Here is a 26502-nt window from a genome sequence, read left to right on the forward strand (position 1 = left end):
TTAAAGGCGATTTCTCTTGGATTCCAGATTTTCAAATAGTTGTATATCAGCCAAATATTGTCCTAATTTCAGATTCTGTATAAATCTCAATTTCATCAAATTCACACTTAAGACTGGTTTTGTGGTCCAGGGTCAAATATGGGCTGTGAAAACAGGGTAGTAGCACAAAGCTACTATTTACTTCAATGGGGAAAGACAAACATTTACAAACTGTGTGCTAAAATTGCAATTCAGGAAAAATCTCTTGACAGCAGTGTCTGGTAACATACATTATACTCAGACTCAAACCTTTTTGGCATCTGAACTTCTTTCACCTATTATATTTTTATATGAAGTACTCCTAAGATTTTAAAATAGATATTTTAATAATGAAGTAGCACATTTGCATGTTAACGGTTCTCTGATGGTGTTTAATGGTGATATGACATGCAGGTACATACATTAAATGTTTCAAGTGTTTTATTTTAATTTAACATTTTTAATGATTTAAATAATTTGTATCTTTTCATTAAACTCACAAACCCCCTGCAGTTCCTTCACAAAGCCCAGTTTGGGAAACTGTTACACAATGTAATCTTTAATGTACTTCATTTTGTTATTATCATGTTTAAATCAATGTGAAAATCTAAAAGTAGTTTGATTATATTACTTAAAATGTGTAACGTAACAGATTATATTACTAACTTAAATTTTTGTTATGTTGGAGTCAGTAACCGATTACAATTTGTAAGTAATCCACCCAGCTCTGAACATGACTAAAGAAGGAATTTGGAAAGATTTATACTCCCTCTAAATATATATTTAAAGCCTCTTCCATTTTCTGTTATGTACAATAAACATGAAACATGAAACATGATATGTAATTCTCCTATCAACATATATAGGATATGATGCATGTACTAAAAATATATTACTCACTGTAACCTTTCTTTATGGTTTCCTTGACATTTATGTGTCATTTCTGGACCATGAACATCCATGAACACTGATATTTTGTAAAATTCCTACCATAAATATATCAAAACTTAATTTTTGATTAGTAATCTGTTTTCAGTTGTTGAAGAACTTAAATTGGACAACTTTAAAGGAAATTATTATCAGATTCCAGATTTTCAAATAGTTGTATCTGAGCCAAATATTGTCATATCCCAACAAACCAAAATTACATCAATGGAAATATATTTATTCAGCTTTCAGATTGTGTATAAATCAAATTTTTCAAAAGATTACACTATGAATAGTATTGTGGTCCAGGGTCACATTTGTGGACGAACAGAAAGTTGGTCATTCCTGTAAATGGATGCGCTACAGGACTGAATTAAAGCACGACACTATTTTTTCTCTGAGTCTTTAGACGTGGTCAATGGGTTCTCAGGTCGACGCCCTCTTGGCTGCTTCTCCATATAATTAAGTGCAGTGTTTGGAGGAAACGCATGAAACATTGAATTGTGAGACTGAAGTGTGTTTATCTCACATTCACGAGTGCTGTAATATCTAATTCCCGTCATTGCTAGTAGTTTTAAGTGGTGGGTCAGTCAGAGAAACGCACTAGGAGCTCCGCACCAAAGGCTTTGGTCTGACTTCATCTCCAGAGAGCGAGCGCAAACAGACCTTCCTGTCTGATTCAGAATGGATGTGCTCGCGAGCGGACAGAAGGTATGTTATTCTACAGCATTCGAAATTAGATCAACTCTCGTTCTACAGTTCTACAGAATACATCATGCGTTTTAACACGTAGACTGCGGAACAACTGTACTTTTAGGAAAAGTACAATTTGGCAAGTTCACGCAAGCAAGAGTTCTGTTAGAAATCAACACATCACATATTATCCCAGTAATGCTGATATTCAGACCAGTACTCTTAATATAGAGTAACTTTTTAGACAAAGTCTTGTTGCTTTTGTCTAATCTCTCACTGAAGGTGATGTAATGTCTCACTCCTGCGCGAAAGAACAGTCATAGGCAGAGCAATATCACCAGACACACCAAAACAAAACAAATTGACTTTACTTTCTGACAGAAATTATATGATCACGGGTGAACAGAACAGAAGGTAAGTCATACTGAAACCATTCAAATCAAGTCGTGAATGCGCACTGAGGTTTATACAAAAAGGTGTTTATTTTCCGAGATGAGTTCACAAATGTTTGTACTGTTTACACCACATTTTAAACTCACAGCTTTTGTTTGTAGACGGCTTTTGTTCTAAGGAAACGGACAGTAACCTACTAATTATGTTTATTTTCGCCTCCATTAGCACACACTGACAAACTGACTGTCAAACGGGGGACTTTGTGTGTGTGTGTGTGTGTGTGTGTGCGTGTTGATTCCTGTACAGCTATAGGAATACAATAAGAAGGGTACCTATATTGTCATATTTACATAAGATTTCATTTACACATAGTTTGGCAATCATTTTGCCCAAAAACGGGGCGTTCTTGCTAAAACAGGACTGCTGGCAAGCCCATAGAGTTGAAGTCCAAGATAAACTCGGAAACTGAATCATAACCCATGTTTCCTAGTGCCAAGCTTCGAGATAAATGTAAAAGTAAATCTCTCTCTCTCTCTCTCTCTCTCTCTCTCTCTCTCTCTCTCTCTCTCTCTCTCTCTCTCGGTTTTCAATTCAATTAAAATCAAATAGCTTTATGGCATGACAAAAATACATTTTGTACTGCCAAAGCATTAAGACAACAAAGAGAATGGTTTAGAACATCTGGACATTTACACTAGGACATTTGAACATTTATTAATATATTATAACTAATACCATATGTAATATATAATGTATGTATAATGACATCAAATTTTCAGTAAAATTTAATATGTGCTTTATTGGCATTGGCAATTGTTACAATGTATTGTCAAAGCATAGTGTTTACATTGAATCTAAAACAGATATACGTACAGGTGCTTCCCAATAAATTAGAATGTCGGAGAAAAGTTCATTTATTTCAGTTATTCAACTCAAATTGTGAAACTCAGTATTAAATAAATTCAATGCACACAGACTGAAGTAGTAATTGCCGTTGGTTCTTTTAATTGTGATGATTTGGTTCACATTTAGCAACAAATTAGAATATGATGACATGCCAGTCAGCTAATCAACTCAAAACACCTGCAATAATTCAATATGGTCTCTGGCAATCATTGACACCCTTTACAAGGACTGTTAGTCACAAAAATTAATTGTCAATAAGCTGGCTGTTCACAGAGTGCTGTATCCAAGCATGTTAACAGAAAGTTGAAAATGGAACGAAAAAGTGTGGAAGAAAAAGATGCACAACCAACCGAGAGAACCGCAGTCTGATGAGGATTGTCAAGCAAACTGGATTCAAGAATTTTAGAGAACTTCACAAGGAATGGACTGAGACTGGGGTCAAGGCATCAAGAGCCACCACAAACAGAAGTGTCAAGGAATTTGGCTACAGTTGACGAATGTATGGAGTATTGTCAAGAGGAAGATGAGAAACAAGAGACCAAACAATGCAGATGAGCTGGGCTTCCATACCACCTCAGCATATCCACAAACTGATCACCTCCATGCCATGCCGAACTGAGGCAGTAATTAAAGCAAAAAGAGCCCCTACCAAGTATTGATTACATATTCAGTAAATGAACATACTTTCCAGAAGGCAAACAATTCACTAAATGTTTTTTATTATTGATTTTATTAGGTATTCTAATTTGGTGAGATGTTGTGAATTGGTGGGATTTTGTTAAATGTGAGCCAAAATAATCACAATTAAAAGAACCAAAGACTTAAACTACTTCAGTCTGTGTGCATTGAATTTATTTAATACATGAGTTTCACAATTTGAGTTGAATTACTGAAATAAATGAACTTTTCCTCGACATTAAAATTTTTTAGAAGCGCCTGTATATATATGTAAGAGAGAGAGAGAGAGAGAGATACCAATTTTGCCAACATTTAAATTTTTTTTATTTTTATGTTGATTTGAAATGTTTTTGCATAACGATTAGTCCAGTGGTTCCCGACATTTTTCAAATCGTGGCCCACACAAACTGCAAAAAATTAACTGACCCCGCTATTGTTGGGTAATAACTTAGTACTCACTAGATTGTTAACTAGTCTTTATTGAATGAACTGGCAATGAACAGAAAATAACTAGGGCTGGCACCGCTTTGCACAACTGATGTTGTTCTGTAGAATATATGCAGCAAAAATATCTAAGATAAATTTACGGTTTATTCTTAAACCAATCTGTGAGCTCGAATAGTTGAAGCTTAATATATATATATATATATATATATATATATATATATATATATATATATATATATATATATATATGTATATATATATATATATATGTATATATGTATATATATATATATATATATATATATATATATATATATATATATATTGTTATTTAATTATATATATATATATATATATATATATATATATATATTAAATTATGTTATTATTAGTTTATGACTTATATATTTTTACATATATGAACAATATTATTATTTCTTTTAATAGTAATTGGCGGCCCAACCTGCAATACCACAGGTTGAAAACCACTGGATTGGTCAAACCTGAACACAGAGTAATCTAAATTCTAATGTAAACCAAAAAACCACAATGAGATAGTATATGTGACCCTGGACCATAAAACCAGTAATTTTTTCGAAATTGAGATTTATTAATTTTTCCATTGATGTGTGGTTTGTTGGGATTGGACAAGATTTGGCCGAAATACAACTTTTTGAATATTTGTAATCTGAGGGTGCAAAAAAATCCAAATAAAATCAAAATCGCCTTTAAATTTGTCCACATGAAGTTCTTAGCAATGCATATTAATAATTAAAGATTAAGTTGTAATAAATTTACAATAGGAAATTTACAAAATATCTTCATGGAATATGATCTTTATTTAATTTCCTAATGATTTTTGGCATAAAGGAAAAATCTATAATTTTGACCAATATAATGTATTTTTGGTTATTACTACAAATATACCCCAGTGAACTGAAGACTGGTTATGTGCTACATGGTCACAAAAAATAACAAAGCGACTCAGATATCATTTTTGGTCCTTACTGTGAAGCCCCTACTATTACATAACAAGGAGGAGGAGAATGTGCAAAATTAGTTGTTTTGGCAGCTTGGTTTGAGTAAAAGCTGTTTTTGGACTACCTTTGGTATGAAACTATTCTAATCAGATATACACAAAAATCTGATTTGAATAAGGCTTCAATTCAAACACGTTTCTGGCTATCAAAATCAGTTTCTGAGGAGTAGATAAATAATGTTTCTGCGCTTTTCTAGAGATTATCGCACTGTGAATTGTTCTTGTACAACCTAAACTTCATGTTATGGGTTTACTGATATTTGAAACTTTAACACAGAGAGCTTTATTCTTACATTTATTAAAAGATGTTGAAAAAACTTGAGCAGCTGCTGCTGGCCTATTTGCAAGAAAGCTGGTTTCAGTTGCTACCTGTGTAGTTGGAGATCAGTTTGAGCAAACCTTTTTGTACTCAAGAAAGTGGATTGGTTTTAGCCTTGTTCATCAACATGATAACTTGTGCTACACGGATACCTGCTACAGAGCAGGATTTAGCTGCTCCTGAAAGCTTTAGCCTGCTGACTTGCTCCTTCACGTGATGTCTTTGCAGGCAGCGCTTGTGCATGAAAGTACCTCACCAAACTGATTTCAGATGGACTTCTGAGGCAGCATAACAGTTTAATGATCGACAACTAGATAAAGCTTTGGATAAAAGCATCTGCTAAATGACTAGCTACATTTTTATGTTAAAAGTGAGCTTATCATTGCAATTAAATTAATATGTTAACTAGAAATTATATAAAAAGTGGAAAAATAAACTACATTGACACACAAACTGAGCAACAACTGCATCTTTTAGATGCCAGCTTTATTTTTTAGCTCAACTGTCTCAATGCACAGGATTGTGGGATAAAGCTGCCTTCAAAAATCGATCAGATAAAGGCATCTCGGGAGACAGGAAAAGACATTGGTTTCGGACGTGCCTTGATGCCTTCTTATCTTGGAATGCATCCTACAGGCAGCATTTTTCAGCTTTCGGACTCAGCTTTAGATCGCAAACCAAAACTGGACCAATCAGTTGTGAGCAAAGATATATATACACAGTATATATATGGAATCTGAGGGTGCAAAAAAATCAAAATAAAATTGCCTTTAAAGTTGTCCTAAAGAAATTCTTAGCAATACATATTAACAACCAAAATGTAAGTTTTTATATATTTCCGGCATTAAATTTTACAAAATATCTTCATGAAACATGATTTTTATTTAATATCCTAATGATTTTTGGCATAAAGGAAAAATGTTGAACCATGCAATTTATTTTGTTGGCTATTGCTACAAATATACATTACCTGTGCTACTGACGACTGCTTTTGTGCTCCAGGGTCACATACTGTATTCTAAATAATACTTTATCAAGTCTTATTAACGTTAGTTGATGTTTTGGTATCATGAACCATAATAGTCCAGTGTCTTTTTTTTTTTTTTTTTTTTTTTTTAATGATTGAATGAATGGAGAGCACAATATGGTGATTCTTATTTTGATGGCAGTTTACTAACAGAATACATATTTGACAGATACATGGCTAATATTATTTCTGTCAAAACGATCTAACACCAAAACTACTAATTAAACACATTTCTTATATTAATCTGTAAGAGACCAACCACCAATCCTTGCCATTTCAATGACTGATCATTTAGGGCAGGGTCCTTCAAATCCAATCCTGGAGGGCCACTGTCATGCAACCTTACCTCAAACTCTTACTAAAACATCCCTGAACAATCCAGTCAGGATCTTCAGGATTATTATGCAAAAAAATGATGGGCAAATGAGTTTGATCAGGGTTGGAGCTAAAATCTTCAGTACAGTGCTGGATTTGAAGAACACTGAAAAAAGGATTCACTCAAGATTGACTGCTTGACCTGTTCTGACTGATCAGTATACATATCTATACAGAAATGTTAACCTGTTTACCTTTTGTGAGGTTTTGAAATGTCTCAGTCTTTAGATGTATCTGCTTTACAGAAGGATTTCAAGGGATTGAACACCATGGATGCACATTGTGTTGTGGTCTGTTTGTCTTTGTCTGCTGTTTATTTTTGTCACATTAAGCTCTGTGATGAAAGCTAAGCCCTCTGAGTGTGGTCGACAGCTTGTCATTATGGATTGTGCTTCAAGTTATTGATGAGTGATTTAAAGTGAATGCATCAGATCAGTATGCTGATTTCTCACTGATACTCATCTGCACATACAGCTGGGAGATTGGAAAAACAACCCCTCTCCCTCTCGTTCATGCCATCTCTATGAAGATGCCATTTTACTGTATATACAATACAAATAGTGTAATACAGTGCTCTATTAAATCAGCACAAATCATTTTTAGTAGTATTTAATAAGAATTTGGGTTACACTTTATTTTAAGGTGTCCTTCTTACATTTAATTACTGAGTAAAATGAATTAACTACATGTACAGTACTTACTATATGGTTTTTTTTATTGTTCATATAATATAATATAAGTGCATGTAACATGTTAAACAATGACACCGTAAAATAAAGTGTGAGGCTACCAGAATTGGTTCTTGACTAATCGACCTAGATTGTGGAAAAAATTAACTGATTTTCTTTTTATTGAATGTTGTATCAGTACTTTTCAGTGTTGTGTAAAGAAACGTTAATTCAGTTGACAAGCATTAGCATCATTAAACACATACCTTTTAATTTTTTAACTTATGGGATACAAATTAATCATAATGAACTTGGAATCTTTCACAAGTTCACTTTCTGAATTTGAATTAATCTTTGTGTTTCATAAGATGTCTCTGCAGTGAGTAAAGTCATTTGCTCTGCTCCTCTAACCTCTCTTTTCTCCAGATGTTGGCGGGGAAGGGTGCAGCGTGTCTGACATGTAAAGAGATCTGCTCTGGATTCCAGCCACATTCCTGGAGGTAATTTATTTTCTTGACTAAAGACATAAAAAAAAGAGAGGAAAAGGCTTCCACGCCTGTTTCCTTTCTCTGAATGTGTATGTGGAGCATTGTATTTGCTATATGTGTGTGTTGGGAAAGACTGTGTCAATCTCCATGGGCTCCTTGTTTTCAAACCACAGGCACCACGGGCTGTTTGCCTTATTAATTACTGTAATTTTGAAAACAAATCTATTTTACTGCATAATGATGGCCCTGCAGATAAGCCCCAGTTCCTGGGGCCTGTAAAAGCAGGAATGTTTACCATTAACATGGTGACTGTGAAGTAGAAGACAGTCTGTTTATGTGTGTGATTATTCTGCAGTACAAACACCAGTGTGTCATTGTAAGTCAGTGTACATTTAAATCTGACTAATATGATAAGGAATTATGAGTAATGAAAACACATCTACACAGCTGAAATATCTAAATAAAATAGAAATAACGTAGTCGCTTCAGCTTTATAAAGCTTTCAAATTAAATCAAAAGCTTATATACAGTAATATCATTACTATTATTTGATGCTTCCAATTCCAAGATAGAGCAGCATATAAATGATGCAAATATAATCAAAAGTGGAGAAAGTGTGTATTTGCCACAAGTACAATCATAAATTTTTAACATGTGGTTTAACTTACTCACAAAAACTGAGACTTCATCTGACAAAAATCTTGAAAAAAATCATTATAATCTAAGTCTTATTTCATCCATCTCTCAGTTTTGCTATGTAATGTCCATGCTTTAATTGGAAGTGTCAGAGAGAGGGGATTGACTGTGTCAGAGATGTCACTGTTTGTTTGGGGTTATTTTTACAAGAGAAAATAGCAACATAAACAATAGAACATAAGGATTAGCACATCATCACCTGCATCACTGGCTGCTGTAAATGGAGAAAAACAGATAATAAAATAAAATATTTTAAAATAGAATAAAAATAGGCATACAAAAAAGTCAATTTCACTTAATTAACGGTTTATCAAAATACATTTAATCCTTTGAAACTTGCATAATAGCTTACTCTGTGTGGGAAACCTACCTCAGTCCTCTTCCTATTGGTTTCTGTTTAAAAAACCCAAAACAAAAAGTAATCAAAATGCCAAAAAAAAAACAAAAAAAAACATTCCCAGTACTGTGAAACTGATCTATAAATATAAAGACATGGCACAGTTGTAGGTCTTTGTAGTAGCACTGTTCATTTATCTCTTGCTGATGATACTGAACATGTATTTGTGTATTCATTCATCTTTGTTTTGTTTCCAATTTTTTAGTTAAAGTGTGGTCACTTTTTGTCTTTTTATGTAAATCATCTGAAAAAAAAAACACCTTTATGAAAGGAATTAATAGAAAGTGATTGATTGAGTATTTTCTTTATGCATGTCACATACAGGTCTCTGTAGTACAAGGGAGATGGTGTTGTAAAAAAATATTTTCAAATCTTTTGCATTCTCTCGAAATGATACTGTGTTCCCTCGCAAAACTTTTGAGTTCTCTTGCAAAACCAGTTCCACTTCCTGTTAACTTTAAAGCTTGAAGTGGTTCATACAGCAATTTACCTTCACAATGAAGTGCTTCATAGTTTTATTTTGAACTTGGGTTCAAGTATAAAGAAATCCAGTCTGTGCTTAAGGCATGGTTTAAATTCTAAAATGCTTGTTACTTAAGTTACTGTAGGCTACCAAAACAGGACCAATTTCATTAGCCTTATTAATAATTACTATTAATACCACTAACACTATTAATATTAATGTTAACATTTTGCGAGATATTGCCAAATTTTTTCGAGGGAATGCAAATCTTCTCATGGGAACGCAAAAGTGCCAGAGAGTTGCCAAAGAATGCAAAAGATTTTTATAATAATTATCTCCCCACCCCATATTTTTCCCACCACCATGTCTCTTCAGGGGCGCAATATATGGGAATAGATTTGTCAACAAAAAGGACATATAACAAATATCAAAGTTCCTGCGTGATCTATTAAAACGTGAAAACCTTTTATTATATTATTAAATAGACTATAGACTTAAATTATTATTAAATAAACTTTCTATTTGTAACAATTAATAAATATCGTGGTCACAGTATTGAAATAAAGCATATCATTTCATGGATTAGGATGAACACTATAATACAGTACATTAGAGTTATAACGTTGCTGGCAAAAGCAGCAAATCTATGTTGCTGAAGAAATGTCACAGGTAACTGTAGAGCCATTGCAAAGGCCACAGACAGAAATATAGGATTTAAAGGAGATTTTAGAGAATAAAGAATTTAATAATGCATTTAATTATTTAACATGAAAAATAATTTGGGAAAGTTTGACATAACACCTTGTAAAAACAAGCAGGCCAGGCTTTTTTCAGTAGTTTAAAACTCAAAACTATATTTGTTGCAGAAGGCTGAACACATTTGCATGTTACGTGTAGGATTGATTCAGTTTAAATAGAGATCTGTGTTTTCAGGTGTACTATTATTTGGTAGTGCACTGTCCCATCTGCCTGTGGTTGGTACAATGCCTTATAAACTATGACTGTGATTTGTGCAGGAAAGCTTGCATACAGTGCCACTGCAGTCAGGAGGAGCATGTGTCCAGCTCTAACTCTGAGGATGACCGTAAGATGGGGAGACTGCTGGCAGAGTCCCGTTATGCCCATCTCACAACTAAGGTTAAGGGAGGAGATGGCACGAGGGTCTATAAACGCAACCGCATGATCGTCACCAACCCAGTGGTCTCACGTAAAGACCCAACGTTCATCACTGTCACCTATGACTGGGCCCCACCAGGCCTCACCCAGAAACTGGTAAGAGAGTGTAGGAGAGCTAACACAATTCAATTAAATTCAGTTCAAGTTCATTTGTGTAGCACTTTTTACGATACAAATCATTGCAAAGCAACTTTACAAAAAATTATGTTTCTACAAAAGTTAGTAGTAGCTTATCAGTGGTGACTGTCAGTTTACATGGATATGGCACAAATTTTCGGAAACATTAATTAAAGACATAGATAAAAACTATTAACAGCAATAATTATATGATGCAATCATACTTATAGAAAAATGTGTTAGTTTTGTAAATTGTTTCAGGGTTAGCATCATCTGATGTCCTCTGAGGGGATGGCATCATCTCTTCTCTTGGTTTCTGGATCCAGACTGAAGCTTGTGTAAATCCTAGGCAAAACATAGAAACAGATAGAGAGACATAATCAGCATAGCTGCTGCTCCAACCAAGTAAAACTAATAAGTTTAACCCAAGCTAAAGAATAATAGTGCACATTTAATCAGATATAACTGCAGTCCAAGATTATGAGATGCATTATTTGAATGCTCGGCCAAAGAGATGTGTTTTTAATCTATATTTAAACAGAGAGAGTGTGTCTGAACCCCCAAATGTCCAGTGTTTTGTGACCTTAAGGAGCGTGATGGATTGTAGCGTGGTATAAGACTAGCTAGGTATGCAGGAGCTAAACCATTAAGGGCCTCAGAGGTAACAATATTTTGTAACTGATACGAAACTTAATATGTAGCCAGTGCAGAGACAGTAAATTTGGGGTAATATGATCATATTTTCTTGACCTGGTAAGGACTCTAAGGTAAGGACTCTGCATTTTGAACTACCTGTAGCTTGTTAATTGAAGATGCAGGACAACCACTTAGAAGTGCGTTACAATAGTCCAGTCTAGAGGTCATAAATGCATGAACTAGCTTTACTGCATCAGAAACAGGTAACATGCTGAATACCTGTGAAATCTCCAATATACAAACATTTCTACCAGCCCTTTCCCCCAATTTGTATATATAAAATACAGAAGCCCTGAACAACATGGTGAAAAAATCATCACTGGGTCTGCTTCAGTGTCTGAGACCTTTCCTTTGGTGTCATTCTCTATAAATAAATCAATACATACATACATACAAACATGGATTCTGGAGGCAACACATTGAAAAAAGCATGTGGTCCAGACCTTGACCACCACTAACACTACTAAGCAAAACTGATGTTCACAAGGTGACAGAATGTATGGTACTTTATCTGTTGATTTATAGTTGACTAATGTATTCTCTAGAAGAAGGTTTTAAAAATCCTAAGACAAAATCATATATAATGTTATACAGTAGTCTCAAATTAATTTAATGTAAACTTTCAAACATTTGTGAATTAATTATTTATAAGATGCATGCCAGACTGTTATCCGAGGGACATACATTTTTATCCCCCTAAACATGATGCTGAACAATACTAATTGTGATTGGTTGCTTTAAATGTCATTGAGATGGCAGTCCTTGGCCAGTAAAAGCTCTGGCTACACGAGAAAACAAATGTTTCATACAGCATTTGATGTCAGTTGTTTCAATTGAAAAGATTTCTAGTTGTTTGATGCTCTTCAACACTTGGATCATCAGTGGTGTTGTTTTTTTTGGAAAATATACATTTGTGATCAAACAGACATGCAATAGTTTTTTTAAGTGGACCAAAACAGAACCTGTGCATTCAAAGCAGGTTCTCACAGATGGCACAAAAATGAATATTGTGAGTTTTGGTCACACGTCACTTAAAATATGAGAGTTTTAGATGACTTCTTCCTCCTTTTATTCCTGGGCACACCCAGAGTTAGTCATTTTTCTAGAGTTACATTCTCTAATGAACGATTGTGAGATATGTTTCTCTATATTTTATTCTAAATTCAACATTAAAACTGAATGATAATTTGTTATTAAAGGACATCAGATATACAACATCTAATGCAAATTAGAAAATCACATTGACAATACACTCTAATAATGCCAAGGACCCGAGAAAGGTTTGTTATAAAGTGATGTTTATAGTTTGCTTGTTCAAGTGATGTGCTCCATTGGTTGCCAGAAATTATATTACATTTAAACAGTCTTGAACACAAAGAATGCTTGTGTACAAACTCCTGGAGGACCAATAAGGTCTTCGTAGTCTGGGGCATGCAGATAAATTTACCTAATCCTGTCAAACTAAAACGTTAATCCTGTCAAAATAAAACTTGCAGATGTGAGAGCCTTGAAGAGAACATTTGCTTGAACTTCCCTTTATGCAGAGCTTTCTTGCTTTGTTCAATGATTTAGAGCTTCAGATTGTGGAGAGTTTAAGAAAAAATTTAAGAGACATGTTTGATTCCAACTTTTTAGTCCTTCCTGAGCTGGAAGGATTTGCAAACTGGCGATTTTTTTGTTTCATTGATCAATAGTCATAGTATGGACCAATCTTATGTGCTTTTAGGTTTTACCAATGAATTATTAGTAAAACTTTATTTTAGGGACCAGTTCTAACTAATAATTAGTTGCTTCTTAGCATGCATAATACTAGTATGTCTGTTTATTTGTACTTATAAAGCACATATTAATTTAAATTAATTTAAAAAGGCGACATGAAACGAACCAGTTAGAATCAAGATTTCAACAGTATCATATATGTATAAATCTTATGTTCCTGGCATTTCTTGTCAAATGTCTGCAATGTTTTGCAAGCCATTTTGCTGGTGTTTAGTGAAACACTTGCAACTCAAGTTAAAAATAGCCCTCTCTATTAGCTAAAGGTATGGAGTAGCCTTGCTTAATCGTGTTGTTGGACACATACCTTACATGTGACTTAATGGAAAAAGCCACAAATAAATTTGTCCGACTGATCTCACATAAATTTGAGGGATCATTGTATGGCAAGGTAGGAGGGTGGATGAAGGATGCCAGGCTAGGTCGGGGATTTGTACAGTTTATTTTGATAGCAGAATGTGCTGGCTGCTGCTACCACCACCAGGGAGTACAGCAGCTCGCAGGGTCTGCTTTGTGAAACAAAGCGCCCATTTAGTGGTCTATTTTCAGCAAGGAGGGTCTGCACACATGTGTAGTAGGACCGGGCTATAGAAACAAGCCCTATACTTTGTCCACAGTCTGCTGCCAGGAATCATGCCGCCTGTGTGTCTAAAGCCCTTCATCTTTTGTTTATCTGTTTACCACTGTTTTTACAATAAAAAAGTTTTTGTAAACCTTTGTTCTTACCTAGTTCTTGAAGGAACATTCAGATTTATGCTACTTGAGTTAAATGAGTGAAACATTTGTGCTGTTTTTGATTAAAATGCAGTTTTTGTCCTTAACATAAGAGTTTTGAAAGTGGAAGAATTTTTTTGTAAAATTTAAAGACTAATCATTGGGATTTTTTTTTTTTTTTGGTTTGTTTAGGCTTATTCGTTTTGTTTTAGTAGCTCACAGAGTATGGTGACGTACTTAAGAGGCAAGGAGGCAATACGTACCAGAAGCAATGTAATAAAAACCACAGCAATAAGTACTCGCATCAGTGAATAAATCATGCACATATTGAACCTGTGTTTTAGTGCCACTCAGTGGACATTTCTCTTTGAAACTACTACAAAATGTGCAGTAAGGTATGTAAAAATGGTGTTGCAGAAAAGAGGTACGGTTTTGTTCTACACAATAGTAAGCAGTTCAAAAGAACTAATGAAAATATGGATGTTGCAGATGAAAAGTCTGGAAAAAGTTGAATGCACAGATAAACAACTGAGCATTCAAAAGTAATTAGGGTGTTGAGACAATGGTCAGGTTTGTTCTAAGAAAAAGGTACACTATTATAAAACAAGCATCAACATATATTCATTCGACCGCCTCATGTCTGGTTCAGTTTGTGATGCATGATTCCTGATTCAAATGATGAGATTAAAATGAAATGAGACAGAGACCCTCCAGAAACAAGACAGGGATTTTCTTATCCCTGTCTTAAACAGTGTTTAGCTGGATTTATTAAATTGCACGTCTGACTGTGTTTCAAGAAAAGTGTTTTCTTAGTTTGGATTTCAATAAGATGATTTCTGGTAGTTATTGATGTGTTCACTGCATTCACTATGCACTATGTTCTAGGTGACTTAATATTCATATAACTTACAGCTTGACCTGATTGTCTTAAACTAAATTCGAATTTGACTATTTTGTCACATAGCAAAAAAATCATTGATCACATATTAGACATCCAAATGAGAACACAGTGCTGTCTAGGTGTCAGCTGTTAGAATCCTGACTTGAGGACCTTTCCCGGATCCCGGATTGATTTTTTATATATAAATTTGAATGCTTACATGTTTGCCACATTGCTGTCTGGTCCATATCATTTCATTAAAAGTTTGCAACGCCTGCATTGAATTGCAACTAGTTTACGAAAAAAAAATCCCAAGTGAATTTTACTGAACAAACAAATAATCCTACTGAGACATTCACATAGTTAAAAAATAAATAAAAGACAAGATTATTTGTTGGAATTCTTTAATGTCCCAACGTCTGTGATTTGTGATGTAGTGTTGTAATTATAAATTCCCAAACTAATAATTGGAACTCACTGTTAACCTTGCACATAATTAAGAAAAAAAAAACATGTAATCTTCCCATTGAAGAGCTGATCAGTTATCTTTAGATATATTTAGAGATCTTCTTATCTCGACTATATTCAAGGAAGGAAAACTGGATTAGTCATAATGGAGACTGCACTTAATTTTTTATTTATTTATTTATTTATTTATATTTTGCATAGTGGACCAAATTTTGAGAATATATTTACTTTCCTAACTTTTTCTGTGCATGCAAGTCCATAAATGGTAAAACTATCAAAGATAATTACAATTTTGTTAAGTAGTAACCTTTTCTACCTCCTTATGACTACTATTCCAAGCAGCTGTAGTCCTGAGCAGACCAAAAATGGTCCTATAAATTAGAGAGCCTCTAACCACCAGTTTTTATTTGATATAAGTGATTTTTGTCATATTCTTGGTCTTTTATTATGCCAAATAAATATTAATTTACTAAATGCTGAAACTGGAACCCACACTGGAAGAGACTGAAAAAGGAAAATAAGTCTGGGTAATGCATTCATTTTGACTGTTTCTACCCTACCAAACATAGAGAGAGGTAAAACTTCCCATCTTGCCAAGTCTGTTTTTATTTTTTCTGAGAGCCGTGTATATTTGGCCAAGAGCAGCCATGATCATTTAACAGAGTAGGCCAGTTTCCTGAGATCATCATTGCCTCACACTTTTCTACATTATATTGGGAAACTAAGCTAAAGTTACACATAGTCCATGCTGTTTGTTAAAAACTGGACACAAGGTGCCCTGAAATATTCTCTGAACAGTCTTGGCACTTAGGATATCAATCACGTTTCTTTTAATAATTCCCTCTAAAGAAAAGAATAAGCAAGAAGTATACCATGTGATTTATTTCACCATTTTTTTTAGGTTGATTTTTAACATAAAGTCTAGCTCTATTTTTGTGATTGCACTTGTCTGTCTGTCTGTCTGTCATGTACACTCTTTATACTGTGCATATTGTTTTAAAAAATATTATTGTTAGCTTTAACCTGTGGGATTAGTGGCACAAAATATCTTTTAAATGCTATTAATTACTAAAATGTCTATGATGTTTTAGGTGTAATTTTTATATTCTCTATAAAATTGGTATGATTAGGTTTTCAGGTATAAGTTAAGGGATCTAAAAATGTAATTAATTTAATGATGAAAGTGCATCTATACAAGTATTTGTTTTGTACTTGTACTTTTTTAGCTGTACATATGTAACAATTTTCTGTGTCCCAGCATATTTGTAAATGTTTTGCACTAAAGTATAAACGCTGAGACCAGGCATTAATTCTGTCTGTCTGTCTGTCTGTCAGGCGATGCAGTACATGGAGCTTCTCCCTGAAGAAAGGCGACCTGTGGCAGGCACAGAAGGATCATTATATCGCCACAAGCAACTGATAAGACAGCTACCTTCCTACGATCATGACCCTGCATACTGCCACAGCCTGTCTGAGGTGGAGTTGAAAGCTATGGCTCAGTTTGTGAAGTCCTTTAAAGAGGAATCCTTAGGAGTAGGAGAGGTTGCTCTGCCTGGAGAAAAATGCATGGCAGTAAAGAATGAAAAGGCCTCCCAAGAACAGCCAGATCCTGAGACTACCACAAATGGAACCGCACAGTCTCCTCTCAGCAATAAGAGTGAATATGTGAGTCTAGTTCAATCTTCACAAATGGCTGACCATGTAAACGCAAGCTAATTTTAATGGTTAACCCAACACCCTACCTTTAACACAACCGTGCTGAGCCATGCGTTTAGAGTGTGTGTTCGTGACGTCACCACTCTGTTGCCTGGCTACCAGTTTTTCCATAGCAAATGCTACTTTTGCGTCATCGAAGGTTAACGCCCCTTTTTGGGGGAAAGCAAACGGATTCCCCTGATACAGAACTCGCTTTAATTTCTTGATAGCAAAACTGGCAGAAACATACACACTCTCTTTGCCGGCCGAGGACTGTGAGAGGTATATAATGAAGCTACTGGACACGGTGTTTACAGAGGTTTCCCTTTGAAATGCTCGAAAACTGTATTAATAACCCCACGCAGTGGCCAATTGTGGACATCTAACATTACCATTATCTCGTGGAATCACCAAGTAGCCTACTTTTGTCATTAACATGCCAAACATCTCATTATGATAAACTAGACGATGAGGCCATGCCAAGAGGAGTCGGTGGTTTACTTGGATAATATTTCACTTGATTTAAGCTATTGACAGTTTTGTTGTAGTTAGAAATACGAAGCTGCTAGTAGCTACGTGATTAACGTTAGCTCTCATTAGGCATGCTACCTTGGCTGTTAACTGATTTTAAGTTTCAAATATTCGCAGGCTAGGACTAAACAATATAACTATTATACAATATCTGTTTGTAATTGTGTCTGACAGGCCTGTACATATCAGAAACAATGAAAAACAAAAGGTCCCTGGAGCGAGTTCTGTATCAGGAATCTGTTTGTTTTCCCCCAAAAAGGGGTGTTAACCTTCGATGACGCCAAAGTAGTGTTGGTCTATAGCTGGCTAAGCGCAAGTGAGCTTTTTGATCAAACAGCCAAGTAAACAGTTACACTACGTTCAATATAAAAAATTAATTAAATGTCTGAGACAGTTTTGTCTTTGGAGGAAACATTTGCGTTTATTGAGATTATACCCATTTTGTCACCTTTTGTTTATTAAATTCTCACTGAAAGGGTTGTGTCCTTTTTTCTGTTATTAAACTAAATAAAATACAAAAGCAGAGGTCCCAAAAACAGAAATATCTGATCATCATCCATATAATGGTTTATATTAAACTTGCGTTACCAAGGAAACGTCTGGCGCATTTGTATTGCATTCCAGAGATCCATTATCAGCACCACAGTGGAAAATGAAACCGCATCCGTGCTGACTGGCATGGATCGGCTCGGAATAGAACGGTTAAGCAAAGAGAACCGTTCTGCCTGTTAGTGGAAAAACGTAGAGGTTAAGTTACATTATGTCAGAAAAGAGACTGACGAATGGGGATCTCGACACAGAGCCAATGGTACACAGAGTACTTTCGTCTGCATAATTTGCATCACAAGCTCTGCCCCGCAGTGTGGGTATATAAGGAGCAGCGCGATCAACTCGTACTCAAGCTTTCGCTGAAGAGCCGTGCTGAGTGACCTGGCCGTTCAACGGAACACCGATGTAGCAAAGGGACGTAACGTCTCCGTTCTCTCCTTCAGGGAATGAGGGTTACATACTTAACCTAAACATTCCCTTTCAGTCGGTCACATTCTACGTTACATCTGAAAGAGACTGACAAATGGGGTCCCATACAAAACACCACATGGCTTTATTCCAGTGATAGCACCCTGTCATGAGGCCAGCACGAGTGAGGGCCTATAGCGGACACAGAATACACTGGGTAGCATATTCCAGCTGGATGTATGCTAGCAGGCTGCCTGCTCCAGGCACCTACACAGGGCTGACCGATAGGGCATGCACGCAAGTGCTGGACATCAATAGTGCTGGAGGAACCCAGGGTTCTAAACCGAGAAACTCCCCTGAGGGTATAGCACACGCACCCAGTCCGTGGAGTGGAATGGCGCAGCAAAGGGATTGACACCGAGCGTTCTCTGTTGCCATGCCCATCTAGGGGCTCGGTCATGAAGCCAGTGCTGAAGCGGTCTCATATGGAGTAACTCGAGCAGTATGACTGCCGCTGCAGATGCCATATGCCCCAGGAGCCTCTGAAACAGTTTTCTTGCCCTCGAATTGTCTCAGGCAATTCAGCAGTGACTGCCTCCGTTCGTTCGTAAGCTGCGTGAATATGGCGACCGAGTCTATTTCCATACCAAGAAAAGAGATCCTCTGCACAGGGGAGAGTTTGCTCTTTTCCTAGAAATCAGCCAGTCGTCGAGGTAGTTGAGGATACGGACACCTCGTTCCCTGAGAGGAGCCAGGGCTCCCTCTGCAACTTTCGCAAAGACAAGGGGAGACAGGGCCAACCCAAATGGGAGAACCTTGTACTGAAATGTCTTCCCCTCGAAAGCACACAGAAAAAACAGTCTGTGTCGAGAAGAATTGTAACATGAAAGTACGTGTCCTTCAAGTCAATTGCTGCAAACCAGTCCAACGGACGAATGCATTCGAAAATGCATTTGGGCGTTAGCATCTTGAACGGAAGTCTGTGAAGAGCTTGGATCAAGGCAAGCATGTCCAGGATTGGCCGAAACCCATCTGTTTTCTTGGGACTGTAAAAGCCAGACTTCATGTTGGCTGGAGGGACCAGCTCTATCGTGCCCTTTGCCAGCAGGCTCGCCACCTCTGCATGCATGATAGGAGCATCCTTGCCCACTATCATCGTGCGAACACCCTGAAACCTGAGGGGACGCCGGGCAAACTGAAGCCAAGCCTGATCGTTCGGATGAGCAAGCGGGATGGCCTGGGAGGCTCTAGCCAGGCTCCCAGAAACTGATCCAGTGGGGTAAAGAGAACTACAGACGCACCCATGGGGGTGCAATGAGTCGAAGCAGACAGCCCCAAGCATGGGAGGCATAGCGTCCCTCTGACTCCCAAGTGGCAAAGAGGGCATGAGAAGGCAAAGCGTTCTCGAGCCGGCTCTGCATGGAAACTGGCAAGGGAAGAGGAGAACGAGAGTAGTAAGGAAGCACATCAACAACTGTCGTTTGCAGCTTCTTGGGACCTGGAGGTAGAGGAAACAGCTCTTTTAGTGAAGGTTTGGGTTCCCTTATGCCGGAACAGAAAGAAAATGGTAGCAAAGGATTCTCCCCTGGCCCTCCTCTGGAGGAAGGACTGGTCCTGCTACCATCTCCTGATGAGCTGATGTCCCCAACTCCGGGTCACCCATCTCAGGAATGCCGCTTGGCCTGACGCTTTGCAGGTTTAGAGGCAGAGACAGGCTGCACCACCCTTCTGTGGCTGTCTGCTTGCTGTGGCCGGGGTGAAGGCTGCTGCTGTGGCCGAGCGGGAGTGGAGGAGACCATAGGGAGGCACCCTTTGGTGACGAGCAGGTTGAGGTGGAGGCAGTGTGGAGGCAGCAGCAGGCCGCCAGAACAGGATGTGTTCGATGGCCTCAGACTGCTTCTGGGCGGCAGAGAACTGCTGGGCAAAATTCTCTACTGAGTTGGCAAAGAGGCCAGCCTGGGAGACGCTGCCCAGGAAAGCATGGCTGTCAGCTCGGGATCGGACTCGGGCAATGCTGGCACTACCATGGGAGGCAACGTCCTCATCTCCTGGGTACTCAAGCCCACCTTGTGATGCGGCGATCGACATAAGGTCTTCCTCCTGAGCCCCAAATGAGATGTCAGGAGCCTGAGAGGCTCCAGCAAACTCATCCAGAAACTCAACCGGCTTCTGTGGGGGGGGCTGAAGAGGCTGGCTCGTCGGGGAAGCCCACACGGTAACCCTCAGATCACCGAAGTAGCCCTCTTACAAGAAGAGGAGCTAGAACAGGGTGTAGTTGATCGGATTCTATTCCTTAAGATAATCGAGTCTCAATCTTAACACCGAGATGGTCATGTCCCCTCAATGAGAACATGAGTCATTCACAAATCAACCAATCTTTGAAAAGATCCAAATTCAGCCCGTTCACTCTTTTAGCTCAGTAGAAAAAACTCTTTTAGTGGTGCTGAAGCGCTCAGGGGAACGCGGGAGCTGACGCAGGAAACCCAGACGAACCGCTGAATCGTGCTATCACACCAACACCAGTTGATTCATACACTCTTGTGAAAGCAAGCAATGTGAATGTGTTAGAATAGTTTCAGTTTCGGTTTTGACTTTGAGATTGAGTTTTTCTAAGCTATCTGGTATGCTAAAGAACTTAAATGAATCAGTACAATTATCTATAAATCAGTCTTTAGTGAAGTTGAGTTATGGTTCTATAATATTTGTATAAAGAAGTTTAGTTTGCATAATTAGCTAAATGGAGGTAATGATCTGAGGTGTTATCACTCTGCTACAAAATCAATATCAATTCCATGTGACAGTATAAATCTAGAGTATGATTACAAGTAGACCCTGACACGTGTTGTCTATCAGAACGTCTATAAATGATGATCCTAATGTTTCTTTTTCATTATCAACATGGACATTAAAATCACCAAAAATTAAGATATTATCTGCAGCTAGCACTAACTCAAATAGAAAATAAGCAAGTTCTTCGATAAAGTGTGTATGGTGCCCTGGTGGCCTGTATACAGTACAAATGTCCAAAGGGATTTATGACTTACAATAGATAATGTTACATGAAGCACCATTTCTTCAAAATAAATAAAATAATGATACTTGAAACCAGACCTCTTAAAATCTGAAAATATTACTAAACCCCATAAATCATAACCTTAAGACAAACTCAACATATTTAAAAAAAAATTGTAACTGTATATTTTCATGTTTTCTCAAGCAGAGCAAATATGGTAGGTGCACTGAAAATGTCGTTTTTGGGGGGCATGGACATGTTATGTTAATGGTATTTTGGTAACACACTTTGGTAGCAAACTACTCAACTGCCCCCAAAGCTGCAGCATAAATGGCTGTCTTACTGCTGTGTGGGTGCGTGCATGCATTAACTTTTGGATAGGTTAAATGCAGAGCATTTCTTTGTATGGGTCACAATACTTGGCTGAATGTCACATCACTTTCAGATGTAGCACACATGCATGTAAAGTCAAAGCGTAGTTTGAGGATTGCATTTTTTATTAACAAAAGTTAATTTCTGTTGAATTAGATGTAAAAAAAATTCTCCATATTTGATACCATGTGTAGTCCTTAAAATAATATTCTGTGTTCAATATAAATATAATGCTTTAAATATATAAAATATATTAATATTAAATATAAATATAATGCTTTAATCAACACTTTTCACAATAAGTTAATCTTGATAGCTGTAGTAGTAAAAACATATTAAAAGTTTTCCTTGTGTGTTACCTAATTATAGCAATGGGCTTTCAACATTTGGTCTTTTCATTGTTGATCCAGCTTTTCTATTTTACCCTAACTCCTTGGTGCCTCTTCTGTCGCTCAGCATTGCAGTGGCTGTGGACAGTTGGCAGCTATGGACAGTCCTGTGGTGTATGCCGACAGGGCTGGGTACTCGAGACTGTGGCATCCCAACTGCTTTGTGTGCTGTGAGTGTGGCGAGCCTCTGGTGGACCTGATTTATTTTTGGAAGGAAGAAGCGCTGCTGTGTGGACGCCATTACTGCCAGAGCATCAGACCTCGCTGCCTGGGCTGTGATGAGGTAAAATAAATTACTTTTTAAAAGACATTTTTACTAAAAGAAATTAGTATAAAGTATAAAAGTATAAAAGTATAAAGAAATTAACCAAACTTTTAGAAAACTTTGATAAGGCATAACCAGGAAATATACATATGGTTACAAATTATTTATCTTGAGACGTGTATGTGAAATATACACCAATTAATTCTCTGTGTGTCTCTCACTTTCTTTTGTAGCTGATCTTCTCAGAAATGTTCATGCAGGAGGCCAGTGGTCATGTGTGGCATAAGGAACACTTCTGCTGCTGGCTGTGTGGGCAGAATCTCAGAGTTCAATGTGCTTGTGACAAGCGTCAATCGATATCCAGTTCAGATTAGATTTTATATTCTATGTCAGCATCCTCCTCAAAAACACAAAATATTACTGTTTACTGAAAGTCTAGGACCTATTAAAGGGGTCAAAAATTGAGAAATCTAATTTTCCCTGATCTTTTGACACATAAAATGTCATAGTGCTAAAGTGTATAAAAACAGACTGTACTTTGCAGAACTCAAAACTTCCTTGTTAGTTCAAAAACAACTTTTCTTGAAACCAAGCTGCCAAAACTAGTTTTCCACTTCTGAGTTTTAATAGAGTAATATGTCAGCAACAAGATTCCCTGCACAGACACATATCAATGCCTGCCTGATTTTGATTTAACTCACTTGCAGGTGATTCTTTATTTACCAACATTTTGTACCTTGACAAAAGCGATATGCAGAAACATTTGATAAATAAAGAATCACCTGCAAGTGAGTGTGCGGTCTTATGCCTCTTTATGCTACTTAGATGTCTTCTGACCGGCACCTCGCATGGTGTGCTTTTGCATGCTTATTTTACTAAGGAACAAACCAAAACCACAACACTACAGCAGATGTAGATTTATCTTACTTTATTTGTTGTTGATAAAATATGTTCTCCAATCCTTTTTTTTTTTTAACCCATGTTGCCAGAAGCCAACATTATGTAGCCTATTCTTTGTTAAAAATGTGAAGGAATAGATAAACTTAGCATAAATTTGCACCTCAAAAAGGAAATGTATGTTAATATTGATAAGAAAATCCCCACAATTAATTGCTTAAATGGCTTTGGGATTGCAGAGTGACATTTATACAGTATTCAGGAGAGTATACAATGAAAAACAGATGGACAGAAACATTTTGGGTCCCACATTATTAAGCAAACTTATAACTACTGTGTACTTACATCAACAAATAAATACAATATTGTGTTCATATTGAAAAAAACTCTGCTATTAAGGTGGGATGCAGGTAAGGTTAGGTACAGGTCTGGTGGTCTGGGTAGGTTTAAGAGTGGGTTAAGGATATGTCAAAGGTGTAATTATAAATGTAATTACTGAAATTAATTTCAGATGTAATTACATGAAGGTATATATATAATTGCAATATAAAAACATACTTTACACAATAATTGTGTACTAAAGTTAAAAACCTTAACTTAAAGTTAAGGTACTTAATATGAAGTGGGACCAGAATTTTAAGTCCATTCGATACATTTATTTAATGATTTATGAATCAAGGCTACTAATGTCAGTCCCAACATGTGTCTGAGGCGCCTGTCAAGGTTTTGTGTTCGGGTTTGGGTGGACCTAAGAAGTGGACCTGTGAGAACCTCTAGTTTGAATCAGAAGCCTAAACAAAGTCCCTTTCAAGGAAAGAAACACAGCGACATGCTAATTTCAGTTATCCAAGACCAAGTCCAATCACTCTGAATGGGGAAATCCTGAAATCTCATAAACCTTTACATTAATATCTAAATATTTAAAATCAGGAACATTAAATAAAAAGTTTAAAAAATAATAGTGTTTAGAATGTATTTCGGTGATGTTCAGAATGACCTTTTATTTCAAAATAATTTAAAAAAATATTTTAAAAAATGCAGTTCATGACCCTTTTAAGATTACTGGAGATTAATTATTTGATAAAGACCATTTGAATATTTGTATGTCTATCAGTCGTTAATTATTTGTACGATTAACCTATCTTTGAAAAAAGTGGTCCTCAAACAGTTAAGTCTGTTTACAGAAAAAATATTCATGATGTAAGCCTGCACTCAGGAGTTTGTCCAATCAGATGCTCGAGAATGTTATTCTGTTTTCATTGCTAAGGCATCCAATACTGATTATGTAAGAATCCGATTATGCAAGAACTTGGTTATTTGATAAACCTTTAGTGTCAGTATATTATCAGTATAAGGTAATCCAAGGTAATATTACATGGCACAACTATGAGTGTTATATGAACAATATGACAATGCTGAGTTGCTTCATTAAAGTTCAAAGCTAATTGAATTATGTACAGTAGAGTATTATGAGAGTGAGTTTGAACCTGCATATGAACTGAAACAGCATTCGTTCCTCAGCTCAGTCTCTTATAAATTTGTTTGTTTTAATGTCCACTTAGAAAAGCGTTAGTCAAAATCACCAACAGTAACATACAGCCTTCACAATACTACTATATTATTTATTTAACAATAATAGCCATATTAAAGTTATAAGACGTTTGTACAGCAGGAAATAAACACAAGTAAACAGTCTTGCAACAGTAAATCAATCAAAAGGACAAGGCATGGCTCTGATAAAGAAATTAACCATAGAACATATTACTATTTTAATGTGGCACTAAGACGGTTTCATACATGAAGCAGCCAATATGATATAACAGTCAACAGGGTTTGGTCTAGTCAGTGAATCTCAATGGGGGCTCACAGGACTGCAAGTTTTGTTTATTCTCCCTTATAGGTGACCATAATTTTGCCAAGTAAAACTTGTTCCTGGATCAACATCCTTGAACCTAGCAGGTTCAGTTCATGGTACTTCCTGCTAACAAACTGATGAATTGGATCACTTGAGAGACATCCAAAAATGTGCAGTGCTTTGGGTCTCCAGGACAGTTCCTGGAGATCCACTTGATTTAATTGATGCAGATGTTGAAAAGTTTAAAAGGCAGAGGTTTTGGAGTTGTACTGTCATTCTGCACACACTTTGTTTCAAGGGTATTAGCATACAGTAGCATACAAAAATATGGCCAGTAGCCGCCAGATACAAAAACCAGAGCCTGTCAAGCTTAAGTACGTAGGTGAGAGTTCATGAAGTGAGTTCCTACAAATAGTCCTTGCATTGAGGAAATAAATGTAAGAGCTTTTTATTGCAGATGTTTTTGTAAACATTAAATTACTTTAAAGTATATCTTTCAATAATGATTGAATCCATAGGTGAGTGTACATGAGTGTTTGATGTTTAATTTTAATGTAAGGTTTTCAAACAAAAGTAATTGTGAGTTCAAATTATCATTTATCAATATAATTGGCATTATAAAATGTGTCCTGTGACTGTATTGAGAACTGCATTTAACCAGTTAGTTAGATTTCTGGAAGCAATTGTATTCTTGATGTTTTTGACAAAAGTATATGTTTTTCATGAAAAAATGTGCCTTTATGGTAGCTATTGTTTATTTGTATTTAGTTAATGACAAATTAAATTTAGACTGAAGGTCAGTGATTAAACTGGAAGCGAGGAAAACAGAAATATTTGGATAACCTATTTCCAGCAATTAGATTTTGGAAATTGCCATACAAACTGGACCTTTTGTATCTCAGTTTAACAAATATACTTTTAAAAGGTATCATACTGCATATTTTAAAACGTTTCTCACACAAAGCTTTTAATCACTTTTGTCTAAGCGCTTAATCAGCAATTGCTACTTTTGTGTAGGTATTCAGTCCATTTGTTCTTTAAGTCCATGGGGAATAAAGACTGGCTTACAATTATTGTTTTTGCTTTCATTTTATTGGAATGTTTCAAAACACCTCAGGCAATGGTGTCCACCTCCACTTTGGCAGCGGAGGGGAGGAAGGAGTGCAA

The 26502-nt window shown here is 36.4% G+C and overlaps 1 protein-coding gene across 2 annotated transcripts; it reads left to right on the top strand.

The window, feature by feature from the left end:
• The first annotated feature begins 1252 nt into the window (after positions 1-1252).
• On the top strand, positions 1253-26408 carry lmcd1 (LIM and cysteine-rich domains 1). Of its 2 annotated transcripts, none has more exons than XM_052589330.1 (6): positions 1253-1656; positions 7917-7990; positions 10551-10806; positions 16697-17026; positions 22386-22601; positions 22817-26408. In XM_052589330.1, exons 1-6 carry the CDS (start codon positions 1630-1632, stop codon positions 22955-22957), a joined length of 1044 nt encoding a protein of 347 aa, XP_052445290.1. In that variant the 5' UTR covers positions 1253-1629; the 3' UTR covers positions 22958-26408. The 2 variants fall into 2 exon arrangements, with proteins under 2 accessions (XP_052445290.1, XP_052445291.1); XM_052589331.1 differs by lacking the exon at positions 1253-1656 and adding an exon at positions 1930-2052.
• The last annotated feature ends 94 nt before the right edge of the window (positions 26409-26502 follow it).

The sequence above is a fragment of the Carassius gibelio genome, chromosome B22 (assembly GCF_023724105.1).
Source record: "Carassius gibelio isolate Cgi1373 ecotype wild population from Czech Republic chromosome B22, carGib1.2-hapl.c, whole genome shotgun sequence".
Classification (NCBI taxonomy): Eukaryota; Metazoa; Chordata; class Actinopteri; order Cypriniformes; family Cyprinidae; genus Carassius; species Carassius gibelio.